This window comes from Sinocyclocheilus grahami, unplaced genomic scaffold, assembly GCF_001515645.1.
Source record: "Sinocyclocheilus grahami isolate Dianchi unplaced genomic scaffold, SAMN03320097.WGS_v1.1 scaffold73.1, whole genome shotgun sequence".
In the NCBI taxonomy this organism is placed as follows: domain Eukaryota; kingdom Metazoa; phylum Chordata; class Actinopteri; order Cypriniformes; family Cyprinidae; genus Sinocyclocheilus; species Sinocyclocheilus grahami.
Window position 1 is genome coordinate 401,007 of NW_015505252.1, and position 17,011 is coordinate 418,017.

The following is a 17,011-nucleotide window of genomic DNA, read 5'->3' on the forward strand; positions in this document are numbered from 1 at the left end:
TATATATATATATATATATGTGTGTGTGTGTGTGTGTGTGTGTGTGTGTGTGTATACTGTATATATCATATATACACATTTTTTCGATATTTTAACTAAAACAAAGATTATTATACATTTCTTGTGTTTTAAGTGTGTGTATATTAATAACTATATGTATATGCAAATATTTTTCTTGTTTAAAGCATAAACCTCAAGCTTCTTTTTATACTTACAACAAGACAAAATCCCCTAAAAAGTACTTTTATAATTATTATGTTCAAAAACAACATGGTATTACCATTATGTCCAAAAAGCAAATGTTTTATCATTGTATTATGTCAGAAAAACATACTATTAGCCTGCCATTGCACATGGTATTACCATGGGACCATGTCCAAAAACAAATACATGGGACTTTTCCCACTGGTGATAGGCTACAAAAACTTTTCCCTTCTTTAGAATTTAGAGACAAAAGACGCACGCTTTCAGCATCGGGTGTTGATTTGTTAATCAGGCCTCCCCCTCTGCTCGGGGTCCGAGCTGGCGCCAGCAGAAAGCAGTGATCCGCCCTATAGTATAGTCCCTCCTCAATCCTCCACTCGGGACAGGAATAAACCTGCACATCCCACATTCACCCGGGGAAGAGAGTGTGAGAAAGTGTTTTTGTCCCTCCCTTGCGGTGAAACTAAACTGTGGAGGGAGTGTTCGCTCCTTTCATTTTTTTCAGATCCACAGTAATTTGAAGGAAATCTCTCTCTCTCTCTCTCTCAGTACCTGCGCGGAGGGACACCATCAGCGGCGCGTGAGCAGGCTCAGAGTCCCAACAGTGTCTACAGACGGAGAACCGGTCAGAGTTTCCACGCGCAGACGCTCTCGAGAGACGTCGGGATTTATTTATTAATCAACACGGATATTTAGTCTAACTCTTTTGCACTTTCTGGAGATTTACAGAAGACTTCTGGGGATCTATGAGAGCTTCAGGAAGGATTTGAAAGAAGTTGTAACGCCGAGGCGGAGTTATGAACCGTTTCTTGGTGAAATTAACGCTACTGACGGCAGCTTCGTTCGCGACGGCGGCACAAGGTAACTAACATCAGCTCTAATAACATTTCACAATTATATATAGTCGTATGATTCTACGTTGATTAATTTTCACACTTCATGAGTTTGGTAGTGATATTTCTGCGCAGCTTGTTGCACAGAATAGCCTGATAGTGGGATAAACATAATATCATTTTCTCCACAACTTTCTCTTTCATAAAGTTTCATTCATTTTTTTTAAGTCAAGTGTTTTACTGGCATGAGTTTTGCATGATACAATTGTGCCAAAGTATCTACACAATGAGAAATACATCAGATGTCAGTTATGAAAATATGATGTTAAATCAATATTGAATAGAACAGCAGGCATTTTGGAAGGATATCAGTATATCAAATCTCGGTTTTATGGGCTTTATGATATTAATTGGTGATCGATATTGTTATAAATTCAGTGTAATGAAGTGCAAGTTTATACAGGGTGAACTGGACCACTTTTGCCAAAGTTTTTCCTATTAATCTGAATTGTTAATTATCTCTTTCACTCACTTATGTAACTCGTTAAAGTTGAGTAACATCAGAAGTATCGCTGTAACTTTATGACAGTGCGAGTGCTTGGTTTCTGAAGTTATTGCGGTTGTTTTTAGTGCGTTGTCTTGTCCCTGATGTTGATTGAGTTGCATTGTGTGTGGAGTCTGGAGGAAAGCGATCTGTGCGTGAATGAAGGGAGGAGGAGGAAGGGGCTGTGCTGTTGTTCTCGTGCGCTGGTAAACAATGGCTCGAGACAGTGTTTTATGGGCTCGTGCTGGACTCTGATTTCTTTTGTCCGTGCAGCGTGGGCTCCGCAGCTGTCGCGCGCGCTCTCCCTCCACACACACACACACACACACACACACTCTCTCTCTCACACACACACTCACACACTCTCTCACACGCACACACACGCACCCGTGGAGGAACCGAGAGCCTGACAGACAGGGGAAATGACACAGCTAGATAGAAGAGACAGGAAACGAAACAAACTATTAAAAAGTGAAATTCTGCGCAATTTAAACCTGAGGTAAACAAGTAAGCGAAATAACCTAACAAGAAGTACTGTGGTGGTACCAGGGTACAGTAATGTTATCTGTTGGTAACACCATGGTACTTTGAAATATATAAAGCACTGGTATACATGACATATATTCATATACCATAGTATCCATTAAAAAACATGGTACCAACAGTTACTGAGAAATTTCAGGAAATTTATGGGTTGAACTCATCGAAATTAATAAAATTTAAATTAGTACAATTCAATTTTATAGTATAACAATACAGTTTATTAATTTTATAATATATTTTAGGTAAAAATTTCTGGGAAAGTAATTGAAATTACTATTATACAAATATATATATATAACACAATAAATAATAATAATACTTGTATTATATATATATATATATATATATATATATATATATATATATATATATAATTTAGTTTTTTATATTTTATTTAATTTTAATTAAATTTTATATATTACATTTTGTTAAATTTTGTAATATAAATAATAAATCCATTGCATAATAAAAATATATGAAATAATAAAATAAAAGCTCATGGAGAAAGCATAGAAACATTTTTAATTTTAAAATATTTTATTCTCAATCTCTAAAAAATTACTGGAAAAGTCATGTAAATTCATTGAGTGAAGAATTTACTTCACTAGTCAAAAAGTGTGTGAAATCCATTGTACACCCTAGTCTGTGCATTGACATTTTAAAGAAACAAAAGAGAATTAGTACTGGTGGTTTAATCTGTAATAAGGACTAGTCTGAGAGTTTTGACTAAGAGCCTTGTCTCTAGACGGTCGTTACCAATTAAAGACGGCCTGCAGGCAGCTGGTTTCATTCAACAAGTGCACAACTGCAGTCTAGAGCGACTGGCCTAGATGTGCTGTTAATCCTTAAAGTGTGATGATGCATGCTCCTGCGAAATAAATATTCCTTCCATAAATGGGCACATTTGGCTTAATAAAACACATTGAATGCCCACCCAGACTGCAGAAAGTCAAGATGTGCACATCCTAGCACTGTCAGCTAAACTTAAACTAGTGTGAAGCTGATATATTAATACTGAACCGGGAAGACTGTATTTTGAGTTTAAACCCTTGTTAAAGACTGACTGCCACATGGAGAGGGAATTGTTGAGGATGTGGAGCTATTTCCAGGCTCAGTGTTGGATAACTGCAACAAAAGGCCAGTGGCTCTCCATCGGGGGCCACAAAACAAAGGGCTCGGGTCCCTTTATTGAAGTCTATAGGTGGTGAGGTTCTTTTGTGAGGAGTTAGCATGTGTGTTTGCATTGACAGGTGTGCTATGAGATGCACAGGTGGTTTAGTGTGTGATTGTTGGGATGCACTAACAGATGTTTGTCTTTGTGTTTAGGGCAAAGATGCTCAGAATACTGTCAGAATGGAGGAATATGTGAGCTCAAGCCGAGCGGAGAAGCATCATGCAGGTACGTTACAAAAAGAAAAATATAAAGGTTTGGTAATAACCAAAAATTTTAGTCTGATGTTGTACACACTCTTAAAAATAAAGGTTCTTTATTGGCATTGTTCGATGGTAAAAAGTTCTTCATGGAGCCATGGAAACTTTCCATTGTACAAAAGCTTCTTTAGAGCATTAAAATGTTCTTCACATTAAGAAAAAGTGATTATTTTAAGAACTGTTCACTGAAAAGTTCTTTGATGAACCAAAAATAGTTCTACACTCTTGAAAACAGAGGTTCTTTATTGGTATTGATGGTCCCATGAAGAACCTTTCCATTCTACAAAAGTTCTTTAGAGTGGAAAGAGTTCTTTAGATTATTAAAATGTTCTTCATACTAAGAAAAAGTGATTATTTTAAGAATTGTTCACTGAAAGGTTCTTTGAGGAATCAAAAATGGTTCTTCTACACTTTCAAAAATAGAGGTTCTTTATTGGAACTGACGGTTCCATGAAGAACTTTTATCACCCATGGACCTTTTCCACTGTACAAAAGCTTCTTTAGAGCATTTAAATGTTTTTTTGCACTTAGAAAAGATTGTTCTTTTAAGAACTGTTTACTGAAAAGTTTTTTGGGGAACCAAAAATAGTTCTTTAATGCCATTGCTGTAAAACCTCCCGTTTGGAACCTTTATTTCTAAGAGTGTAGGAGAACCATTTCATGTTAAATAAAATAACACTTCCTCTCATGTTCTGTGTTCTAGACCTAGAATACAAAACACGAATCTAAAAACCTAACGAATCAAGAACTTTCTGAATCTCCAAACAACTATATAGCAGCTCAGTGGTTCTTTACTGACCACTAAAGAACATTTATTTAAAAAAGTGTTGCACACAATCTAGTAAAACAGCAGTAAACACCATGCAAACTCAGTGTAGTGAAGAAAAGTGTATGTATACCTGTGTATTTGTTTGTAAGCTGTAATCAACCACTTTGAGATTCCATCTTTAGGCCCAAACCCCATCTTAGCAGCCATACAAAGCTCTAAGCATCTTGCGTGTATGTGTGTGTGCGCATGTGCGCATGTGCGAACGTGCACGCGCTCATAGTCATTCTGTTTCAAACTTAGATAAAAGACCCCCCTACCAACCCCCCCAGTAGTCCGTTGGTGCCCTGCTGCAGTGGGACGCTGCTTCTGTCAATGTCTATTCATGCCATTCAGCCCAACAGCTGGCCCTCACCTCCTATTGTCTCACATGCACACACTTAGCATGGAATAAAACTTGAGTTTATACTCATAGGATGCATATAGTGAGATTCACTATGATTTGGCAATCAAAATCAGAACTTTTTTTTATTTTATTTTTTGTTTCTCAATCTTTGTCGCTTTTGATGTGTGTTTTCTTACACCCCGGAGGCTGTTTGTGTGTGTGTGAATGGTGTCTTTTTTGGAGGGCAGATGGCGGAGGGGGTAATAAGATTGCAAGAACTCATGAGAAAGGCCTCAGTGTGTGTGTGTGTGTGAGACGCATTAAAGGAGGGGAAATTTAAAAGCAAACAAGTGTGTGAGACTGTTAGTCACACTTCTTGTTCTGCATTTAATCATGCATTTTCCAATCTAGAAGATGTCTTGTATTATACTTACATTGTTTAAAATTAAAATAAAAGCACAACCATTTTTTTCCTCTTTTGATGGAAATGTGAGTGTATGCCTGTGAAAAAGTTGCGGTTATTATTCTAGAGTGTTCTGATTGGTTGCTAGGGTGTTCTGGGTGATTTGTATGTTTTTTGACGGCATTATTTCTATTTTTTGACACTATTTCTATGTTTTTTGCTAGGATGTTCTGTTTTTGGATGGTTGCTAGGTTATTCTATACTGATCTGTTATTCTAGTCTTTTGTTCAGTGCAAATCAATGGAATTTGTTCACTTGTTTTATTGCCTACAATGAGCCGCTCCATTTGAGGCGTCATTCACATATGTAGCAATGTTTAATACCCTAGTGTTCTGGGGTTTGTTCAGATCTGTAATGCTGAGTATGTGCAATAATGATTGCGTTATCAAATGGCACTAATTAATGAATGAATCAGTCTAAAAAAGATGAGAGAGATCGTATCTCTCATTGTTGAGTAGTTCGCAGACACATTCACTGGGGGACAAACCCTGAACATCCTGTTGTGATGACCCCGATGATAAACAGGAAGAGCAGAGATATTTTTGATCCTTTTTTCCTCAAGCCGAGCGGAGAAGCATCATGCAGGTACGTTACAAAAAGAAAAATATAAAGGTTTGGTAATAACCAAAAATTTTAGTCTGATGTTGTACACACTCTTAAAAATAAAGGTTCTTTATTGGCATTGTTCGATGGTAAAAAGTTCTTCATGGAGCCATGGAAACTTTCCATTGTACAAAAGCTTCTTTAGAGCATTAAAATGTTCTTCACATTAAGAAAAAGTGATTATTTTAAGAACTGTTCACTGAAAAGTTCTTTGATGAACCAAAAATAGTTCTACACTCTTGAAAACAGAGGTTCTTTATTGGTATTGATGGTCCCATGAAGAACCTTTCCATTCTACAAAAGTTCTTTAGAGTGGAAAGAGTTCTTTAGATTATTAAAATGTTCTTCATACTAAGAAAAAGTGATTATTTTAAGAATTGTTCACTGAAAGGTTCTTTGAGGAACCAAAAATGGTTCTTCTACACTTTCAAAAATAGAGGTTCTTTATTGGAACTGACGGTTCCATGAAGAACTTTTATCACCCATGGACCTTTTCCACTGTACAAAAGCTTCTTTAGAGCATTTAAATGTTTTTTTGCACTTAGAAAAGATTGTTCTTTTAAGAACTGTTTACTGAAAAGTTTTTTGGGGAACCAAAAATAGTTCTTTAATGCCATTGCTGTAAAACCTCCCGTTTGGAACCTTTATTTCTAAGAGTGTAGGAGAACCATTTCATGTTAAATAAAATAACACTTCCTCTCATGTTCTGTGTTCTAGACCTAGAATACAAAACACGAATCTAAAAACTTAACGAATCAAGAACTTTCTGAATCTCCAAACAACTATATAGCAGCTCAGTGGTTCTTTACTGACACTAAAGAACATTTATTTAAAAAAGTGTTGCACACAATCTAGTAAAACAGCAGTAAACACCATGCAAACTCAGTGTAGTGAAGAAAAGTGTATGTATACCTGTGTATTTGTTTGTAAGCTGTAATCAACCACTTTGAGATTCCATCTTTAGGCCCAAACCCCATCTTAGCAGCCATACAAAGCTCTAAGCATCTTGCGTGTGTGTGTATGTGTGTGTGCGCATGTGCGAACGTGCACGCGCTCATAGTCATTCTGTTTCAAACTTAGATAAAAGACCCCCCTACCAACCCCCCAACCCCCCCGTTGGTGCCCTGCTGCAGTGGGACGCTGCTTCTGTCAATGTCTATTCATGCCATTCAGCCCAACAGCTGGCCCTCACCTCCTATTGTCTCACATGCACACACTTAGCATGGAATAAAACTTGAGTTTATACTCATAGGATGCATATAGTGAGATTCACTATGATTTGGCAATCAAAATCAGAACTTTTTTTTATTTTATTTTTTGTTTCTCAATCTTTGTCGCTTTTGATGTGTGTTTTCTTACACCCCGGAGGCTGTTTGTGCAGCCATACAAAGCTCTAAGCATCTTGCGTGTATGTGTGTGTGCGCATGTGCGCATGTGCGAACGTGCACGCGCTCATAGTCATTCTGTTTCAAACTTAGATAAAAGACCCCCCTACCAACCCCCCCAGTAGTCCGTTGGTGCCCTGCTGCAGTGGGACGCTGCTTCTGTCAATGTCTATTCATGCCATTCAGCCCAACAGCTGGCCCTCACCTCCTATTGTCTCACATGCACACACTTAGCATGGAATAAAACTTGAGTTTATACTCATAGGATGCATATAGTGAGATTCACTATGATTTGGCAATCAAAATCAGAACTTTTTTTTATTTTATTTTTTGTTTCTCAATCTTTGTCGCTTTTGATGTGTGTTTTCTTACACCCCGGAGGCTGTTTGTGTGTGTGTGAATGGTGTCTTTTTTGGAGGGCAGATGGCGGAGGGGGTAATAAGATTGCAAGAACTCATGAGAAAGGCCTCAGTGTGTGTGTGTGTGTGAGACGCATTAAAGGAGGGGAAATTTAAAAGCAAACAAGTGTGTGAGACTGTTAGTCACACTTCTTGTTCTGCATTTAATCATGCATTTTCCAATCTAGAAGATGTCTTGTATTATACTTACATTGTTTAAAATTAAAATAAAAGCACAACCATTTTTTTCCTCTTTTGATGGAAATGTGAGTGTATGCCTGTGAAAAAGTTGCGGTTATTATTCTAGAGTGTTCTGATTGGTTGCTAGGGTGTTCTGGGTGATTTGTATGTTTTTTGACGGCATTATTTCTATTTTTTGACACTATTTCTATGTTTTTTGCTAGGATGTTCTGTTTTTGGATGGTTGCTAGGTTATTCTATACTGATCTGTTATTCTAGTCTTTTGTTCAGTGCAAATCAATGGAATTTGTTCACTTGTTTTATTGCCTACAATGAGCCGCTCCATTTGAGGCGTCATTCACATATGTAGCAATGTTTAATACCCTAGTGTTCTGGGGTTTGTTCAGATCTGTAATGCTGAGTATGTGCAATAATGATTGCGTTATCAAATGGCACTAATTAATGAATGAATCAGTCTAAAAAAGATGAGAGAGATCGTATCTCTCATTGTTGAGTAGTTCGCAGACACATTCACTGGGGGACAAACCCTGAACATCCTGTTGTGATGACCCCGATGATAAACAGGAAGAGCAGAGATATTTTTGATCCTTTTTTCTCCCAAAAATATCTCATGTGAACTTTGACGTCTTTCCTGTGTGGTCCGATTCTCAACCTTGGAAATAGTTTGTAAATGGCTGGTGTTTGTGTGCGCGAGCGTGTGGGGATTTCTCTGACTTGTTGCGTCTGAATTGAGGTCGGCGCTGCTCGACATTGGTCAACTTCACATGAACTTCTGACATTTCATGAGAGGATGTCCTACTTTATATGGAGTTAAAGGTGCCTGTGATGATCGTTGATGACAGACGAGGTTTACTTGTTTTTCAAGCAGATAATGTGCAGGGGTTAAACTCTGGCACTGACTGTCTCAGATTGTAGTCGTACTAGATTACATACTAATTCTAGACTCAGAAACTTGACCTTTTTGGGTGATGCCATATTAAAACCACTTATTTCACGTATTTTTAGGTGTGGTCAGAGTTATGGGGGTGTCATGTACAAGCTAAGCCATGTCAGTGTTGGTTGTGTTTATAGCAGTTTTAGTTAACAATAACAACATTGCTGCACAGATCACTTTATTTAATTAAAATAAATCAATAATTTGTTTATTTAAAAGATATTTAATTTTATTATATGAAATTAAATAATAAAAATAAGAACAATCACAAAAGCACAAAAATACTAAAACCTAAATTAAAATCAAAGCTGAAAAAAAATAAAAGCTAATTAAAAATATTAATGAATACTGTATAAATACTAAAATAACACTGATGTGCAGTCTTGTAAAACATCCATTTGTCATGTTTTTAATGGTAGTAATGCTTGTAATGGTAGTTCAGTGCTTATTGGGGAAAAACGTTTGTTTATTGAATTCAATCCTGTATTAATCAACAACTTCTAAAGGCAAGAATTCTGAAATCATTTAGTGCACTTTGTCTTTCTAGATGTCAGATGTTCCTGATTGGAGAAAGTCAACCGCTCCAACCAGTTGATTTTCTACATTTTTAGGCTCCATTTTTCTTGAGCTTTGTGTTTTAGTGATGTATGTGAATTAGGGTTGGGTATCGTTTGGGTTTTTTTCGATACCGGTGCCAAAATAGATACTTTTAAAATAGTTCTGGTGCCTGAACCGATACTTATTAAAAATTCCCCCAAAAAATGATGGATTGGCCATTAGAATATAAATAGAATAGAGAGTGCAAATGTTAGAGGGTCAAGTTTTTTTATTAAAAAAAACAAGCAGATAAAATTAGAAGTAGCATTAGAATAGAGAGTGCCAGAGTTAGAGGGTCAAATGAAGATGAAAGAGATGTGTTTTCAGCCGTTTCTTGAAAATATTAAGGACTCGGATTGAGATTGAGCTGGGTAGGTCATTCCACCAGGAGAGAACAGTTAATGTAGAAGACCATGAAAGTTTGATCATAGGTAGAATGCAAAATGTTTCAATACAAGCATTTCAGTCAAATGTAATTCATGCAATATTTCAAACCTTTAACCCGCTTGGGAAAATCACCCCATGGCAACAAGTATCCCAATTCTGTGGAAAAAAACGCGGACTTGGCAACCCTGCATCCAACAAGAGCTACTGGAGTCAGCTTTGACTGATCACAGGTCGAGAATAAGGAGAGATGACTGACAAGACCATGGTGGAGAATTTGCTGCTCAACAGATTCTGAGCTCATGGACAAATATCTGATCTTGTAAGATGTGCTTGCTCCATTTACACAGAGTGCGTGTGATCACGAAATCGAAAGTGAAAGTAAACAGCGCAAACACTCATTCAAAAATATTTAAAGAGAGCGGCTCCCTGATGCGCCAAAATTATATACAATATTAGATTGTTTAAAGGACTGGACACGAAAATCGCGGGAGCGAAACACATGTTGCGGGAGCAGGCGGCAATGGTCAGAGATTCAGCGGGAGTGGGATTAAAAAAAACAGTCGAATCCAGGACATTTTGGGCAATTAAGAAATCCCGGCCAGACGCATTTTTGTAGGTCCAAAAAGAGGACATGTCCAGGGAAAAGAGGACATATGGTCAACCTAATTTATAATCTATTGCTAATCGATGTATTCTTTTTAAAGTAGCATATGGAACATATTTTCTGACACTCTCGTTACTACAAAGATGTGTTGGATTTGTATTATTAGAGCTTTCCGACTTGAGTTCACGTGCATTTTCTCAGTCGGGAAATTATTTTTCACGTGCTGTGCCAGTGATGATGCTTCTTATGTCGGTTTCGGAGAACCAGAGGACAAATATTTCAATCGATCGCTCAGGCATGGCACTGAAATCTGCGTTCGGATTCGGTTCTAGTACATACCGGTTACATAGGTACCGGGGGCCATATTGGTACCGGGTTTCGGTACCCAACCCTAATGTGAATGCAATTCCAAAATGTGTTATAATGCAATTGATAATAGTTAGTTTTAGATTTACAAACATGATTAAGTGTTCTATATAACTCCTGATCATTCCAAAGGCACCTGACATCACTTCTGGAACTTCTGGAATGTTGGAGGGTGGGGAGTTAATTGGAAGTGTGGAATCAGAATTCCAGAATTGTCATTTGAATCCTGGAATGTTTTATGATCTTCTATCACTGGTTGTGATTGGATTGGTGACAGCTTTTGGATGGCTTTCATAATTTTGAGACTAATCTAATACATTTGTGTGTGTATTTTGAATGCATCGTCATACTAGAAGCATGTGCTGTATTTTGGGGTGATGATGTGCATTACGAGAGCTATTTGTAGAATGAATCACAATGTTTGTGAGCAGGAGACAGAACGACAGGGTCTGTGTGAAACGGCAGCGTCTGGTTGCATGACGTTTATTGCGTAACTTCCACATTTGAGAATTTCTCGTAAACTTCCATGTCATGCATTTAGTTTAAAGTGTGATTTTGCATGCACAGTATAACTATAGTTAGCGACGTGCTGTCCTGCTGTCCTCGTCCCAGAACTGAAAATATGCATGTGATACTAAACCTATAACTAGAGTTCAAAATCACAATGTAAGCATTTCCGTTAATTGAAATAAAGTGAAATGTTAGATAAATGTACAACATAAAATGACTAAAACCTAATATAAACTAATATATAAAAATAAAAGCTAATTAAAAATATTGGTGAATGCAATATAAATAGTATTAAAACTTAAACTTTAAAAAATATGTTAAAGTCTTACATTTAAAAACTTAAAACTTAATGAGAAATACTGCCTTGGTAACAACTGAAATAAAATAAGTTGAAGTTGAAGTAATAAAATTATAAAATTGTATATTATAATTACATTTTATATTATAAATTATAATAAAAATGACTCAAATTAAAACTGAAATAAAAATAAAAAATGTAAATGACAAAAGCACATTTTTTGATCTAAGTGAAGAGAGCGACTTCAGATCTAAGACAAGATCAATGAGTCATTGATGAGATCAAGTTATTTATTCTTTAAAATGGTAGAAAAGTGTTTTGTTATAATGCCAGAAACAATCTAAACAAATATGAGGAACAAATACATAGCCTAATATTTAATCAGTCCCTTACTTGAATCATCAGAACATCACCTGATTCAAATTGGTCCCAAAGTCTCATGTTTGTAAAGGTGTGAAGCATAAGAATCTGGCTCTGAGGGCCAGACGCAGAAAATGAAAGTGTATTGTTTTGATTTCACACCGAAGGCAGGAAGTCTGTGGTGTGAACACACACACACACACACACACACACACACACACAGAAGGCAGCAGCAGATGGTAGACCGGCCCACTGGAATGGGGGGTCTGTAGCCTGCAGTCACAAATGTGCTCAGGGGTCACAGGTCACTGCAGCATCTGTTCAGAGTCGACTCTCACACGCACTCCTGCTCTCGGACCTGTTGCCACGACGGGCTGCAGATGACTTCTGCTTCTGTCTCTGGGGACAAAGAGAGGGAGACCGCGTTAATGCCTCAAGTAAACTCACACACACGCATCTGAGCATGCAAGTATTTGCCAAGGGATGTCTTTATTATTAAACTACTGCATGTCAATTAGCAAATCAAATATATGGTGATAAGGTTTACCTGTGTGTGTATATGTGTGTGTGTGTGTGTATATATATACACCCACAATATTGATATCTTTAAAACAATTATAATTTATAACTTTATTTATATATTGTGTATAATACATTTTATTATTAACTTTTTCTTTTAAAGAATAAATTCTTTAAAACACAATGCACTACATTTTGAAAAAAATCTATATATTAAGAGTGAAACATATTTTTTTTACATTTATTTTAAAATATATATATTTTTTCCTTTTAAAGAGCAACTGAATGTATTAAAATGCACTGCACTACATACAGTATTGCGCTTTAAAAACCTATTATATTTATTTATAAATGTATGTGCTTATGCGTATAATAAACATTTGATTATATTTTATTTAATTTTTTTATATTTAATTTTTTATATAAATATACTATTATTATTATTATTATTAAATTGTTTAAAAAAATTACAAATATTTTTAAAGTTTTCTTTACTTTTTAAGAACAATGAATTCATAAAAGCACAATGCACTACATTTTGTAAATAAATTCTATATATTAAGATCCAAACTTCTGCCATTTAAAAATGTGAAATTCATTTCAAATTTAAAAATTGAGAAAGAAGCATTAAGCACTAAGATTTTGATATGTTCAGCCCAGGTTGTGATATGTTTAATACAGACTTACGATAAGCACATAGAAGATGGAATAAATGGAAATGATGAATATGGATGAGATCAAATCATACCAATGGAGATTCTGTGCTGATAAAAGTGAGATATCAGCAGCAGGAGTTTGGGAGGGGTGGAGTTTGATCCTCTCTTGGGAGCTGCCTTAGTGACCGTATGCCACTCGCCATGGCAACAGGCTTTGGGGGAGGGGCCTGATGCACAGCTGCCCTTATTTATGCACACACCTGCTGCAGCTCACAAACACACACTCACATGAATAATAAGACACGCTGCATTTACTATATCTTACTGTCAACTTCACTTTTTGAAATGATCTTCATTGGCTGTTGAAGAAAGTGTTCAGAGGTGTCATTTAATGTGTTCGTATGTGTTCATATGAGAGAGAGAGAGAGAGAGCATGTGACACTGTGTGGGCTCCTGATCACCCTGAGGAATTTAGATGAGTTTGAACAGTGTCCTTCTTTCACACACTGTTTTATACGTGCACACACACACATACGTTTACTTGGCCATCTGAGTGAGAACATATCATAGACTTCTGCTGTTATATAAAACAAAATACCACAACTTTAACTCTAAAAGAAACATGCATTTCTAAAATGTAAAAAATAAGTTCTGTTTTCAATTGATGACTAATGTCATGACTAATTATTAGAGGTGGGAACCTTTAGTCTCCTCACGATCCGATTCCGATTCTGGGAGTAACGAGCCGATTCCAGAACGATTCTTGATCTACTTTTCCCCTCTTATTAATTAATTAGTTTACCGACTTGAGAATCTTCAAATTCTTACATTTACATATCCTTACATAAGTAATTAAGTACTTTTTATAATAATTTGTTATAATATAACTTCAAAACATACAAGCAAGTAGCAAATAATAAAGAGGAGCATAGAAACATATTACAAACAACAAACAAAGAGTGCGTTCAGTATTTAAGATGATCTGAACGTTTTCCATTCAAGAACTGTGAGTGATTTTTCTTCATCTTTACTGTTATTTTTTACTATGACATCATAGACAGTGGGAGATCTATTGAGCTGCATTCACACACGGATCTCTTTTGAAATATAAGAAGTAATGTGGTTTGTCCTGTCCGTTTAATCCCTTAAGACAACTGGCTGTGTTTACATTAATTTTGCATCATAAAACCATTTTGAGACCCAAGTGCATTAAACCACATGCACGGAGTCGCGCACAGCCGCATTTGAAATTGAAAGCAGCCTTCTGTTAGTGAGGTGCATATTTTAAATATATGTCCACTGCATTCCAAACCACACAAATGATGACTTCGTAGAGCATTTGTAAGGAAAATACAGGCGGGCGAGACCGCACACTTCAAGTGTAACATCAAACAAAGCGCGCATCTCTCACAGCGCATCCTGTGCAATGAAGCCCGCGAATGTCCTTGCAATTCGCTTCAACCTTTCCGAACTTTATGAAAGATTATTTTACGGAAGGTTCGAGTGTGTGTGAGGAATTGGAAGCAAGCTGAATACGGGTGTTTCTAAAGCAAACTCAGCATCATCGCGCATCTGGTTAAAAACTAAGCTCAGAATCGAATCTCTCACAGCGCATCCTGTGCAATGAAGCCCGCGAATGTCCTTGCAATTCGCTTCAACCTTTCCGAACTTTATGAAAGATTATTTTACGGAAGGTTCGAGTGTGTGTGAGGAATTGGAAGCAAGCTGAATACGGGTGTTTCTAAAGCAAACTCAGCATCATCGCGCATCTGGTTAAAAACTAAGCTCAGAATCGATCCAGAATCGCTGGAGAGAGAATCGCGATGCATCGACGGATCGATTTTTTTTTCTCCCACCCCTGCTAATTAATGTCTAAATATGTATGACCACAAGCCTAAAAGAAACATTTGAGTCAATATTTGTCATATTTAGCTAATTTTAAGACAAATGTGTTGTCAACCTATTGTTAATTATTTATATTATAATCTCTGTGTGTTTTGTGTTTCTTGAGGTGTCCTGCAGACTTAGTAAAAACGTATAATTAGGAATTAATGAATGTGTGCAAATATATAAAATGTACAAAACCAATTACCATGACTATAACCCTTAACAAAAGTATATTATTATATTTTAATTATTATATATTATATTATAATATAATACTGTTTTTTCAGGGTGTCCTAAAAATATATCCTTTTTTTATATATAAATATATGCTTATGCTTGCATATATATTTATTATATTTTATATAATGTGTGTAAAAAAAATTCACTTAGAGCTTTTTTCATATTTAGCTCTCTTGAAACAATTTTGTTCTCAAACTATTAAGTAATTACATTATAATCTGGTGTATATAATATTATAATATTAATCTAATTAATTAATCTGTTTTTAAATGCATATGAGTTAGTGAATCAATAGAAATAAACAAATATATATTAATGTAATTAGCATGCCCATAACCCTTTAAAGAAATATTTGCATTTTTGTAAATTATTTTTTTTTCCAAATTATCTTGAGTGTTTTGTCATGTTTATCTACTTTCTAAGACCGTTTTGTTTCTAAACTGTTGTTAAATAATGATAATAATTGTTTCATGTTTTGTGTTTCTTCAGGTGTCCCGCAGACTTCGTCGGCCCCCAGTGTCAGTTGCTGAACCCCTGCAGCCCGTCGCAGTGTCGTAACGGAGGCGTGTGTCGCACACGGATGAAGGGCAATGACGTGGAGCCGGTCTGCGACTGCGTGTTGGGATACAGCGGCCCGCTCTGTCTGACGCCCGTCAATCACGCCTGCATGGGCTCCCCATGCCGAAACGGCGGGACATGCTCTCTGCTCACGCTCGAGACCTTTACCTGCCGCTGCCCACCTGGATGGTCAGGTACGCATGTGCATAAATCACCCAGACTTGATGCTCGTCCTCATGGGTTGCATGTAGTGGTGCAAAGAATCACAAAAATCACGGTTGGGATCATATTACATATTTTGAGTCATAGATGGGATAATTTTTCGGATCAGCAATAAAATAAAAAAATTAAAATTACCGAAAACTTACTTCTATACCACAGCAGAAGCTACTAGCTTAATTAAGACAGTCAGTAATAAAACAAGAACAATTACACAAATTACAAGCATAGATGAATATACAACATAACACAGTTACAAATAAAGTCAGTAACAGAAGTATGCAGGTGCAGAAATGTAATAAGTAAGTGTAAAATAACACAATAGTGCTCACTGCACAAGTTAAATACAGATTAATCTTAAATAAAGCTGTGGTGTTATTTGATTAGAAGACCAGACAGGTATTTACAGGCTTGTCTCTTTAAGACCGAATGCTGACACACCTACGTTTTTTTTCTCAGCTGTTACATTCACTTAAGTCAAGTCAAGTCAAGTCACCTTTATTTATATAGCGCTTTTAACAATACAGATTGTGTCAAAGCAACTGAACAGCATTAATTAGGAAAATAGTGTCAATAATGCAAAGTGACAATAGTAAACACTCAATTTTCAGTTAAAGACAGTTCATCATTGAATTCAGTGATGTCAACATCCAGCTCAGTTTAAATAATATCTTTGCAATCATGTCAATGATATCGCTGGAAATGAAGTGTCCCCAACTAAGCAAGCCAGAGGCGACAGCGGCAAGGAACCAAAACTCCATCGGTGACAGAATGGAGAAAAAACCTTGGGAGAAACCAGGCTCAGTCGGGGGGCCAGTTCTCCTCTGACCAGACGAACCCAGCAGTTCAATTCCAGGCAGAAATTAGAAATTAAGTTTCTACAATATTTAGTGGTAGATTATCAGTGGTGACTGTCAGTTAATGTACATATGGCAGAAATGTACGGAAAAATCAATTTAAGACGTAATGGTCTTAAGACATAACCGACAGTGTTTACCAGAATACTTGCCAAAACGGGTATTTTAACGTAACTTTGTGTGTATGTGAATGAGGAGTCAATAGGTTGTTCACGTGCTGTCTGTCCCGATTTGAATTCTCTTTCACATGAATGGTTTAAAAT

The 17,011-nt window shown here is 36.5% G+C and overlaps 1 protein-coding gene across 1 annotated transcript in view; it reads left to right on the forward strand.

Moving 5' to 3' along the window:
* Positions 1-815: 815 nt before the first annotated feature.
* Positions 816-17,011, forward strand: part of LOC107585681 (notch receptor 1) — a 40,765-nt gene continuing 24,569 nt past the window's right edge. The window contains exons 1-3 of the mRNA XM_016272809.1: positions 816-1,065; positions 3,451-3,523; positions 15,604-15,866. Of these exons, the coding sequence (XP_016128295.1) occupies positions 1,002-1,065; positions 3,451-3,523; positions 15,604-15,866 (400 nt within the window). The 5' untranslated portion in view covers positions 816-1,001. The remainder of the gene's footprint in view (positions 1,066-3,450; positions 3,524-15,603; positions 15,867-17,011) is intronic.